This window comes from Thermobia domestica, chromosome 9, assembly GCF_964235325.1.
Source record: "Thermobia domestica chromosome 9, izTheDome1.hap1.1, whole genome shotgun sequence".
Taxonomy (NCBI): domain Eukaryota; kingdom Metazoa; phylum Arthropoda; class Insecta; order Zygentoma; family Lepismatidae; genus Thermobia; species Thermobia domestica.
Window position 1 is genome coordinate 98,475,353 of NC_137462.1, and position 12,418 is coordinate 98,487,770.

The following is a 12,418-nucleotide window of genomic DNA, read 5'->3' on the forward strand; positions in this document are numbered from 1 at the left end:
GTAATGATTACAATTAGAGAACTGTATAACACCTCTAATGCCGGTAAAACACAATGGCGTAGAGCCTCTATTGCTGCAATCAGTTCGTGTATGTCATGACATCGAATTAAACAGATGTTAGATGTATTCCTGATGAATCGTCGCTGTTTATCTGACAGTTCATAAGACATACATACCATCTACTGGATAACGAAAACCAACCAAATCCGCTCGGCAACATGTCAGGCAACCGTGCAGGCCATGGAAGGAAGTGCATTCGTCTTCCCAAGAACAAGGATGGCAAAATTCGAAACTTATGTTATTGGGTACAGTCTTGCTGAAATATAGGGTCTGGAGCTATCTGAAAGAAGAATAAGATCCCAGCCTGACTTTGCTGATCTAGTGGATATTAGTAAGAATTCTCTCAATGCGTAGCAGTAACAATCACGTGCAGTATTAAGCAATGCCACCATCACATCTGCGTTAGGCTGCTATACCACTCTACACTGCACTCTGAAAGATTGATCTCATCACGTCTAACGCACACGAGACCATCATTATATGACAGATTCTCGGACATCTGCATCTCAATCTGTCAGCAATGGTGTTTACGCGTCCATTGCAACCTGAGGTGCTTGTGGTTGTAGGTTAATAGAGGCCGATGCAGGAAGGTTAATAGGTGCAGGTAGGTTAATAGAGCAAGGTATCGCTGTCCCCAATTCATCGTTCAGAAGATACCCTTGATGCAGATACATCTACACCTATTACCGTGCTTTAGAGTCGAGTAAACACTGTAAACGACGATATACAATCCATCACGACCTTGCGGACTACAGTAACTACAGCGTGGCCTAAAAGTAGGTACACACCCCTGCATTGATAAAGTATAACATTCTAGTTTATGGGTTTACTTGCTTCGGCTCTTCCGAGCTTAAGATGTAAGTAAAAACACATTAAAAACAAATAGTAAAGAAACTAAGTCTACTTGATGGGATAACAATAAGAAATGATATCAAATGCAATGGGCTGATCAGTATGGTACTGCACACCTACTTTTGGGCCACCCTATATATAATCTTATCCGGTGTAATATCATTGTGCGGTTCACTGCCCAACTGTCGTTTTGTACTATTCTCTCTTCTCAATTGCTTTTACATGACTGTTATTTTAGCATGCCATATAAACGTACCAATTCCTCGGTACGAGAAACTGCCTTCAAGTAGGCTGAACATGGGGACTCGTTCCGACGCAGTCCCATGTTTATATTGCGCCTTTTGATGTTGACAAGATGTAGAGGTGCTTACTCAACAAGTATTCCTGACCAAACAGGTGCTTAAACTGTCCATACAATCCCCGGTACTACACTGAGGGAGCTGCTGGAAATCTTTTACGTCATATTCTGCATTTCCAATCATTTGAGTTTGGACGCATTCCTCTATTCTTTTTTGGTGTGTTACCATGGGCGGGAGGACACTTTCCTTCCAAACTTTTGCATAGGAGAAATGGCTGAAGGCTAAGTACTTATATGGAAGAAGTAAAGAAATGGGAGGCAAAAATGAATGTTATATCTGTTGTTAAGTAGTAATATTACATTGTGTATCTAGTTATATGAAACTTGTCTTCTGAATAGGAATTGCCTTCCGAATGCGGTGTTACGATAGAACTGAAACAAGAAAGGTACAGAAAGATTAAAATTAATGGATAGTGCTAAAGCATATAATTGCTATGTCAAGACAAAGAGAGGCTACGGTCTCTAATTACCTTTGTGGGAAGAAACTCCTAAATTCGTAGTGAGTTACTTACTAGTAGGGTAGAAAATTATGTTGAATGGTAATAGTGAGAAGAAAAGCGCAAAAGTTGTCAAATCACAATCTTGACCAAACTTTAGTCCCACTGAAAAGCATAGCCAGGAAGAAAAGTAAGAGATCGTAAGTTTGATATTGGAAGGTTTAAAGATGGGGAAGTAAGAACAAATTAGTTTGAAATCTCAAAGGAAAGTATTTGAGTTGAGAGGGAGAAGATAACACTAAAACTAGCTTGTGGAGGTATTTTGAAGTAAGTGAGTAAGGTACGCAATCATGAAGGTAGAACACGTAAGAATCATGGGTTACAGAAGAAACTTCTGAAAATATGGAGATAAAAGTATGAAAACAAAGTTATATTGAAGAAAGTATATGAGCAAAAAAGTACCTTGAGACACATATAAAGGATACACCAAGTTGCCAAACAGAATGAATAAACTTTGTGCTGTATTTTTGATTTTAGAAAATAAAACAAAGTAAACGAGAATGGCAGACAATTTGCGATACTAAGAGACAAGTTCAAGAAGAGACAGGAAAACGAAGAATGGAATTGTAGACATACCTATTGCGTTTATTAAGAAGTAGGAGGGTAAAAAAAGAAATATTTGAAGTTAGTAATCAAACGATCAAAAAGTTGCCATATAGAGAGTTATGATTTCATTAGCTAAAAAATAAATAAACAAAAATAAAATATATGAGGACTGCGGAACGCATTTGAAACTCCTTGATAAGCTCACACTACTTTCTTGAATTTTACTAAATAACTTACAGACAATGACAGCGGTGGCTCAGTGATAGAGCGTTCACCTCCGGTGCTTGGGGTCCCTGGTTCGATCCCAGCTCGCGCCGTGTGGACTTTGTGGTAGACAAACACCGTGCTCGTGGGTTTTCTCGGGGTTCTCCCGTTTCCTCCTACTTTCTTCATTCCACCATTTCATTCATTTCTCATCATCACCGTCTCCTTTAGCCTAACCGGCATAACCGTGGGACGTAAAACTAAAGATTTCATTTCTTTTTTCTGTCCTTAGCCAATTGGATCCAGTTTGTACCTTGTATTCCTATTTCTGCGAGATCCATCTTAATATTGCCCTCACATCTGCGCCTAGGTCTTCCTAATGGTCGTTTTTCGATTTTTCTTCCAGATAAGACTTTGAAAGCTTTCCTACTTCCATTCTGGCTACATATGACCTGCGCATCTGAGGCTCTTAGATCGATTACCCTAACAACGGTATAAATTATGCAGTTTCTCGAGGTTTCCGCCATTCATCACTCCCGTTACTCTTCGGCCTCTCACTCAGGATTTTATTCAAAAATACTTTTAGTCTGCGTTCTTCCCTCAGAATAGGCGCTCCTTCCTTCAGGTACCCACATGAAAACATTATATGAAAGGATTTAGAAACAATTATCAGTTTACATAATAGCGTTTTCGTAGATACTATCTTGATTATTTTCTACATTTTTGATATTTTTAATTGTCTTTAATTTGATAGCTAAAATTGAAAAGAGCAGGGGTTAGCATAGCGAAGAGCCTTGAGAAACACACTGTAGGAATTCACGAATCGACCCAATCAACAAGAAGGCAATGATAGATAATACTGTTACCAACATGGCACCCTTAGCACATCCTGAGCAAGTCACAGAATATAAAGTACTTATCTTCATTAAAAATGTAACTTCTTCAAACGGCAGAACAACTGTTTGCATCGTGTAGCCTGCCAAATGCTATAGATTAGGTCTACGAAATTGTCATTGTCGGAGCTGGCTGATGATCAGACCCAGTCCCACCATACCCCACACGTTTTCGACAAGGCTTAGATGCGGAGACCTTGCAGGCTCTAGTGTAGAAAATGTGCACCTGGCACGCTTTCCGCTCCACCTGGCGGTATGGTGATGCATGATATTCTGCTTGTTCGTATGAAGTCCGAGGACTAGATTGACGACATCACGAATGCACGACATACTTAGTAATACACCCCTGAATAAGGACCAGAGGCGTTTCCTCCTCCTTTATCAAATAACAAAGTCAAATTTGAGTCCTATATGACCAGTGAAAACAAGCTGGAATTTTCCTCTCAATTGCTAACTTACATAGAAGCACAGAACCATCACAGTATATAAAATAGAAACTATTCTCATCAATCAGTACCACCACTCTTCATTTTCCTTCCCGCTGCAGTCTCTCGTGATATAACCGAAAACTTTCTTGGCGATAAGCAGGTGTCATAAATAATCGTGTGGAAGAAACGCAAAATGGTAGAACAATCTTCAATAATCAATATTTAGTGTCACGTTCACTATTTCCTACTTCAAGAAAAATTTCCTAAAGATCATTAGCAAGTGACCTACTAGTGATAGAAACAAATACGGTTAATTGTACTGGTAGAGGTAGAAATCGGATCCCATTTGCTCTTAATCAAGTATCATTGCATTCAATTCGCGATTTTAACGAAACTTTAGTTGAGTCTTAACGAAAATTTAGTTGGGTACAAGTATTATTTGTTTTAGTCGTCCCTCTCAATGTTTACATGACAAAGAAACCCATGTGTTACCTAGGAACAACAGTAATGTATGTAAACGTTTTTGGATATGATCAGTATAGTAACCAGACTTTTGTTCTGGTGGATGATACATCGTATACTGTTTAATAATTATGGATATCGATTAACAAGGAAATTGAAATAAATTCTAGCTTATTTTCCTTTTACTTTCAAAACATGCACTCTAAATAATTATGATTAACACAACCTAGGAAGACCACTAAACGTACGGTGCTAGATTATCTACTTTTACAGCAGTTGTACAAGATTGTTTATATGATGTAACGTGCAGAAATGTTAACATTGCAAAGAAGTCTCTCAAAAATATAGAGAAGAAACGGACGCATTTTAAACAATAGTGTGTCATTGACGAGTTTAGCCAGAACTGAAATCTCATTCCATTGGGTGGCGAAACCAAGACTACGTAATTAAAATCGAAAAAGTTTAAGGAAAATCCAGTCGACAATGAAACAATTAATATTTTTGCATCCACGAGGTACGATCTTTGACCTATTCCCATTTTTGAAAATCAAATTGTATTTGTTTACGATGCATAAACTTTCCGCTGGTGTTATCAGATGCATTAGGGAGTTATATAATAGGACAAAACTAAAAGATATCTGCTACCTTAGTCGGTACTTATTCGGTAGCAGGGAATTGCATAGGACTGTATCATGATGGAGCTCACCTCGCATTCTGTTAGGTTTGTATGAAGATTTGTGCGTTTGTTTGAAATCATCTTAAAAATACTGTCTTCATATACGCCAAAACCCAAACTACAATTGGCTCTTCACTAGTACATCAAGATCTTCTTCTTGGACGGTCAGACAGCAGTAGTTATGATGCCCAAGCGTTCTCAAAACGAAGCTACATAAATATAACCAAAGTCAACGTAAAGTTTTAGAGCTCCGGCCGGAGCTGTGGAGATCAGCGCTGATTGACTACTAGCGATAAAATTATGACAACTTATTCCTTCGTTGAGAAGCCAAAAAAAAAAAGTAATATGGCTATGTATCAAGCTCGGAGATAGCCAAAGTAGTTATCTGAAACTGAATAGTAAAAATGAACAAGTGGCATCCCTACAAATGCAGAAGCTGACTGTACATTATTACGATAAACGTATCGAATTTACGGAATGGATGTACGGTAAATTTGTCCATACTTGTTTTGATGTTAGTGTACTCTTCTCCGACTAGCTTCATGTTTACACATCAGAGATCTTTACTAACTGAACATTCGATAGAGGAATTTGAAACAAGAGAAATTAAAGTGGAGTAGGAAATCAGAGGTGTCGGTTAGTTGGTTGTAGCTTGTGGTGACGAAAGGGACAATTGAGCCTATAATAATTGGCATATTATTAAATGGAAAATACATATTCAAGCTCTCATGGCAGAAAATAAAATGATTCTGTGGTGAGCAGGACAAGTTCCATTACTCTCGTTCAATGCGTAAACGACTGTAAATCAGTTTCCAAACCATCGAGATCTGTCGAATGACCATCCTGTTTACCAGAACTCACAACTCCTGATTTTTTACCTCGACAGTCATTTAAGTCACTGATCTACCAGAAGAAGATTCCAAACTTGAATCATCTTCAAACATGTATTGTCGAAGGGTGCTATCATGAAAAATATCTGGTGCGTGTTCGTTGGAACTGGATCAACTCATTTTCACTTGTATCTTCCAGTCTAAGACTGTTAAATTGAGAACCTCGTGACATTTCTATTTTAAGCTGATATTTTGTATGTACGGATACTATTGGGTTGTCTTTCATTTTTTAAAAAAAATATGTCAAAATAAAGCGTCGCTTTTCTATACTTCTTTATGCAATTGTGATGCTACATATTAATGAAAAGTCACATTATTGAACTGTATATTGTATTTCTACTTACTAAAATAGCCGTCATATCTCCCAGAAGAAAATAGCTCTGTAGTATTAAATTGGTAGAATCCAAATGGAATGTACATTTTAAAGTCTGGATCACGACGCAAGATATAATCAGTTGATATTTTACTCTTCAAATCTGCTACGCAGTACATCGATGGGGTTCTGTTTTGTCCACAATCACCTTCCAGTGGGTTTAGGAGCTACATATTTTGGAAGAGCAACAGAAACAGTATTTTAGTAAATTTCATCACTACCAATGTGGAATAATGTTCTGTAAGAACTAGTGTTAAAAATTAAAATAACTAAATTTAACATGTTTTACGTAAATTCAGATAACCACGTATATCACCAACTTCGTGACTGGCATTCCCTTAGTTGTAGTAGGGTCATAGTCAGTTAAAGGGATCAAAGAGCAAGTTTAGTAGATCCCATGAAGTGTTACAGAGGCAGTGTTGAATTCTTAAATCTATAATAATAATAATAATAATAATAATAATAATAATAATAATAATAATAATAATAATAATAATAATAATAATAATAATAATAATAATAATAATAATAATAATAATAATAATAATAATCTCACCAATTTGTAGTTTTATATTTATTTAGTTTCGAGAATTGTTTTTCTTAACGGTAATATTCAAATACATATGAGGAATCAATAAGAAGTTTTGGTAAAACAGTGTACTTACACTATACAGACTATTCACAAGCGGTATCAGTATATCGTATATAATGTTGCGAAATAGGTACGAGAGTATCTTTAGACTTTCTATGCTATTTAATCGTTTTGTTTTCAAATGAAGAATTATATACATATAAAATATTAATATATAACGTAGAAAAATCTTTTATTGTTTTATGACCTAACTCGTTGATAATTACTTTCTCTAATCCAGTAGCATATAACATGAAGTTGATACGATGAACGTGAAGCGTGAGCTGGAATAATTATTTACGGAATTTAGTGAAGGATAGTTATACTTTCTAGTTACGCTATTTATTCACTTCATACACTTTTTAACTTGGGCCGCGGTGGCTCAGTGGTAGAGCGTTCACCTCTGGTGCTTGGGGTCCCGGGTTCAAACTCTGCTCCCGCCAAGTGAACTTTGTAGTGGACAAACACCGTATGCGTGGGTTTTCTCGGGGTTTTCGCGTTTCCTCCCACTTTCTTCATTCCACCATGTCATTCATTTCTCATATTCACCATCTCCTTTAGCCTAACCGGCATAACCGTGGGACGTAAAACTTAAAAAGAAGAGAGACTTTTTAACTTAGGGTGAACCTGTTCGAAACTATTTCGATAAAGATGAACTAGTTTTCTCATATATTTTGCACTCTGGAGATCAGCTCTAAAGTTCACAGTAGTGCTTCTTCTGACACACGTATATTTTGTTTACTCCTCTGTAAGTATTCTGGATATATAGCCTAATAATTACATATAAGACCATTTGAAAATGAACAAGTTTCTGATGGCCGCATTAGTTACGACATTTGTAATAACGCTTGTGCACATACTCTGTAAAATACGCTATATTACAAAAGTTTCTCATCAATATGCATTTGAAGATATTTGTATTTATCTAAAACCAAATATTATTATCTGGTTCATGTTAGCTTTGCTTTACTTGAGAACTTCACAAAAGAAATAAGTCTCTGAACAAAACAAGTTTTAGTTAAAAATTATAATTGTGTAACAGTCTCGTCAGCAAACTAAACATCTTAAGTTCATCAGACACAGTAAAATACCTGGGTATTGTATCATATCAATTAAAATTTGCTTTGTTCTGAGATTTTTATTTCTTTTGCAAATATTATTGTCTATATTTACGATCCGTAAATTACGTTGTGCATAATCTACCGTACTTATTCATTAGCAGCTACAACTTTGCCAAAAGTTCTACTTCCTTCAAGGGATCTACTAAATACAAGTTTTTGTATACCTATTTCACACTTGTGAAATACCTTTGTCAGTAATAGATACCTACCCTCAGTCATGTATACATTTTGCAACTATTTTTGGAAGGTTTTCAATAGAAAACATGAAGAAATATAGAGCTACACTTTCGAAAAATTACATGTCCTCTAAACAATTATTGTTGGATACTTGAAATATTGTCCTTTTAAATGAAAAATGTTTAAGATCTCTTTACATAATCTGATGCTGTTTTGTTTAGAAGTGATTTCATGCTAATGGTTAATAATAAAGTAATATATGTTTCAAGGTTGAGTCATTAGCCGTGCATTATACTAATATACAATACTTATATTTGAATTGCTTTCTGTTAAAAGGGCGTATGTAACATTTTCACAATTTTAACTTTTTTTTTAAAAAAAAATGAATACTTTAGAGGTAGATTGTGTAACTTTAGAGTGTAACAATTTGTGTTAAAAGGACGTGTGTTTGTTGAAACGTGTTATAAATATAAGGTACTTTTCTTTTTTCATAAACCAAACCGTCTCGTAAGAAAACAGTTTTTGTTGTTTCCCGACAACTTTTTTTATTGCACATACGCCCTTTTAACAAAAAAAATGGATTCATTTATTACAGTACAATGAAAGTATGTCAAAAATTAAAACATAGCTCCTCGTGTTAAAATATAGTATCTCCAGTTACCTTCCTGTCAGTTCCCGGATTTCACGTTAATACCACGTGTTGTCCTTACAGATAAAGAAGTCAGTCGCTGCTGCTTGATGAAGCATCGTAATTTTAGGAAATGCATCATGGACCGGAGCAGGTAATAATCCGAAGGGGAAAAGTCAGGACTATGTGTAGAATGTGATATAAGTTCGATGCCATCAATTTCCTGCATTTTTTTCTTTTTACGTTTTTATAACCGAGTGTGGTTCTACGTTATCCTGTTGCAGGAGGGCATGCTTTCAGTTCACCAATGTAAGATATTTATGGTACAGTGCAACAGGCATCCATTCCATTTGTTCAGAATAAAGTTCGATATTGATGGTATGATTGTTAGGAATGAACTCGAAGTAAGTTACCCCAGAGTCGTTCCACCACACACATAGCATGACTTTATGCTCGAAACAACACTGTGTGGTGATCGGTTCTGGAAGTTGGCCCTTGCTCAAAAACTGTTTCTGCACATTCGGAGTTCGGAAAAGCAACCCACTTTTCGTCGCATGTGACAATCCGTTTTGGGAAACGCACATCAGGTGAATTTCGCAGTAGTTACCGGAACACGTCCTCTCCCCTCTATGCTTGAACTGAAGCCAATTCATGTGACATAATGCGGCAGCTCTGGATAGTTTTCCTGAGTTTGTGAAGATGACGCACTACAGTGGACTGTGGCATGCCAAATTGGTTTGACAATCGTCGTGCGCTGATGGAGGGGTATACGGACAAAATCTTGTGGTCGAGACATGGCCGCCTAAAATCTCATCTGGCCGAAATCTCTCGTGGCTAAAATCTCGCCGCCCAAAACTTCGCAAGAAGAAATCTCATACAGACAGAACATAATACACTAGAGACAAAAAAAATTGGCGGTTCAAAATGAAAGGCTATATGACCGTAAAATAATCCCAAATTAGCAGATATTTTATTCATCATTTTTTTATTGAGAGTAAACTGCGAATCCCACCGGGCGTTCAAAAAAATTTAAAACATCTCATATAAGAAATCCTTTAAGTTAAGAAGAGGAAACTCAGTATATAAATTTCTCATTAAAAATTAGTGGAAACGTCTTCAGTACAGTAGACAGAAAATTCATTTCAAATGATTCAACTGTTGTTAAGTAATGATAGCACAGACAACATTTAAATTGACGTTGTCAGTGCCATCATTGCTTAACAATAGTTGAATCATATGAAATGAATTTTCTGTCTACTGTACTGAATTCAGATTTATTTTTAAAGTGCAGAAAGGTGAAGTTATCTGTGTTAAATACGTTTGAATTGAGAATGGTTCCCTTTTAATTGTGAGGATGTAAATAATATGACAGTAACATGTTGCTGGGGGCAAGAAGACTGTTCGTATCCATATTTGAGAGCGTCCATAAAAATAAGATCTGTCCCTTAATAATTCTTATGGGGACAAAAGTCTGTCCCAATTATGGAAATGTTTGTTAATGGAGGCTTAATTGTATAAGGTTGAACATTCTACACTGAAGAAATCGCTGTGGTCAAATTCTGTCCCGTGATATTCTGGATGGCGAGATTTCGTTTCGCTAGTTTCTAGCTAGGCGAGATTCGTCCTGCGAGATTTTGGCCCGTGAGGTTTTGGGCGGAGAAATTTTGGCCACAGGAAATTATGGCCCGCAGCGTTGTGGCTGCGAGGTTTTGTACCCACTGGAATGGCCAGACCTTGTGTGATCTTTAACATTTTTTCAACCTACACGAAATTTCTGGAACCAAAGAGTTGCTGTGCTATGGTTTCCTGCATCTTCCCCTTTCGCATGAGAGATGTTTTGAGTTGCTGCTGCAGCCTTATGCCAGACTTCGCACACACATAGTAACAGTTCACGTATCAGACGTTGTTGAGCACTTATCGTCACTGCCACTGAAGGCTTTCTGAAGGTACTGACGGAATGGCGGCCTTCGTGGTATATAGTCCACTTGCCACACAACCTCTTGGGCCAGTTTGATCTTGTACTTACAGTAAATCACGACGTATACAAGCGCCTGCTCTTTGAATTGTGGAAATATTTCAAGACTTATGACTAACTCTTGTACCTAAACGAAATGAGTTTTATTTCGTGTAATGCACTAGTAATTGACGCATGCGCCTATGCAACAACAACAACAACAACAACAACAACAACAACAACAAAAATAATGACCGAGGTACAGAAGATATTTTGTATAATGGTGTTCTGTTGGGCGAGGGTGATTTGTGAGTGTAATGGGAGAACGGTTTTGTATACGCTACGTGAAGGCTATGCGTATTACCGCGATATAAAACGTTCCAAAGACACGACAACGAAATGCTTGTGCCACTGAGCCAACCAAAAATCAATGATACCATTGAGATTATATGAATGTAAAATGGAAGTTTTATAGGCACCTTTCCACTGAGTTCTACTACGTTCTTCAATTACAGAAGTGTGATGTTATGAATAGGAGAATATTTTTTTTTTATTATCTTGTATCATTCTCAATACAACAAACGGTGGTAATAATAGATATATTCAACTGTACTTTTTTAAAAATAATATTTTCTATGATCTCTGTAAAATTTGTATGAAGGATCACATTTTCAAAGTGGGTTCTTCATATATTACCAAGATATTGTTTTACAATATTAGTGATATATTGAGAATACATTTTAAAATTTGAAAGTTCTGTCTCCCAATATTTTCTTCCCTCGTTAAGGATTGGTTCATAATTATTAAAATGAAATGTAATTATGGAATTAAAAATAATATTTTTTTTCTTTCCAATGCTCTATGCAGCTTTCATTAAATCAGAATAAATCCAAATAAGACCTCAAATCTTGATTTTTCCCCTTTTCGGTGCGAAATGAAATATATATATTTTTTCTAATCTAAATACATAGAGTACATACCACTCCTTGTTCGAAATTAGTATCGTAGGTAGGTTGTTGTGAAATCGAGTTTCGATTTGCTCCTGCATAATTTAACATGGCAAGTTGTTGAGGCCTTGTTATATTTTCGCACTCGGCTAACCCTTTAAGTTGAATCCAAAATGACCCTGGCTCAGGTTTGGCTTCTAGAACGAAGTCATATCTTTCTCCTACAATTTAAGTAAATAGTGTTTTAATTGCTATTCTTAAATAAAGAAAAGTAAAGAATATACGATTTTCAGAAAATTCCTCTATCATTGGTAAGTTCTAGAATTTCAGAAATTACATCAAGTATTATTATCCACTACCTTACCCTATCTTAAATATTTACTATTCTATTTATTACCAGATGCCCCTAGAAATTACTGATAGTAATATTGAGTTCCAACATATATGATACTACATTTCATTTCGAACATTACAAGATAACCTGATAGTGCAAGTATACAATTAATATGAATCCAGGTGTAATTAACACCATGTTACAATATAAAATAATATTAATACTACACACAATGCATTTTCAAGTTGTATTTTAGAAGTTTGCTCTTAAGTATAGTTCAACTTTGTTTCCTTAAAAACCTTTATATATAAAACATAAAATCGTTTTCATTTTTAGCGTACTTATGAAATGCATGAGAATGCTATTCTTGCTTCTGTTAAAGGTAAT

The 12,418-nt window shown here is 36.0% G+C and overlaps 1 protein-coding gene across 1 annotated transcript in view; it reads right to left on the reverse strand.

The window, feature by feature from the left end:
• The window catches only part of LOC145694875 (multicopper oxidase 3-like), a 109,267-nt gene that overhangs the window by 38,679 nt on the left and 58,170 nt on the right, over positions 1-12,418 (reverse strand). Inside the window, exons 7-8 of the mRNA XM_081771582.1 lie at positions 11,731-11,918; positions 6,211-6,406 (exon numbers count right to left, since the gene is read on the reverse strand). Of these exons, the coding sequence (XP_081627708.1) occupies positions 6,211-6,406; positions 11,731-11,918 (384 nt within the window). The remainder of the gene's footprint in view (positions 1-6,210; positions 6,407-11,730; positions 11,919-12,418) is intronic.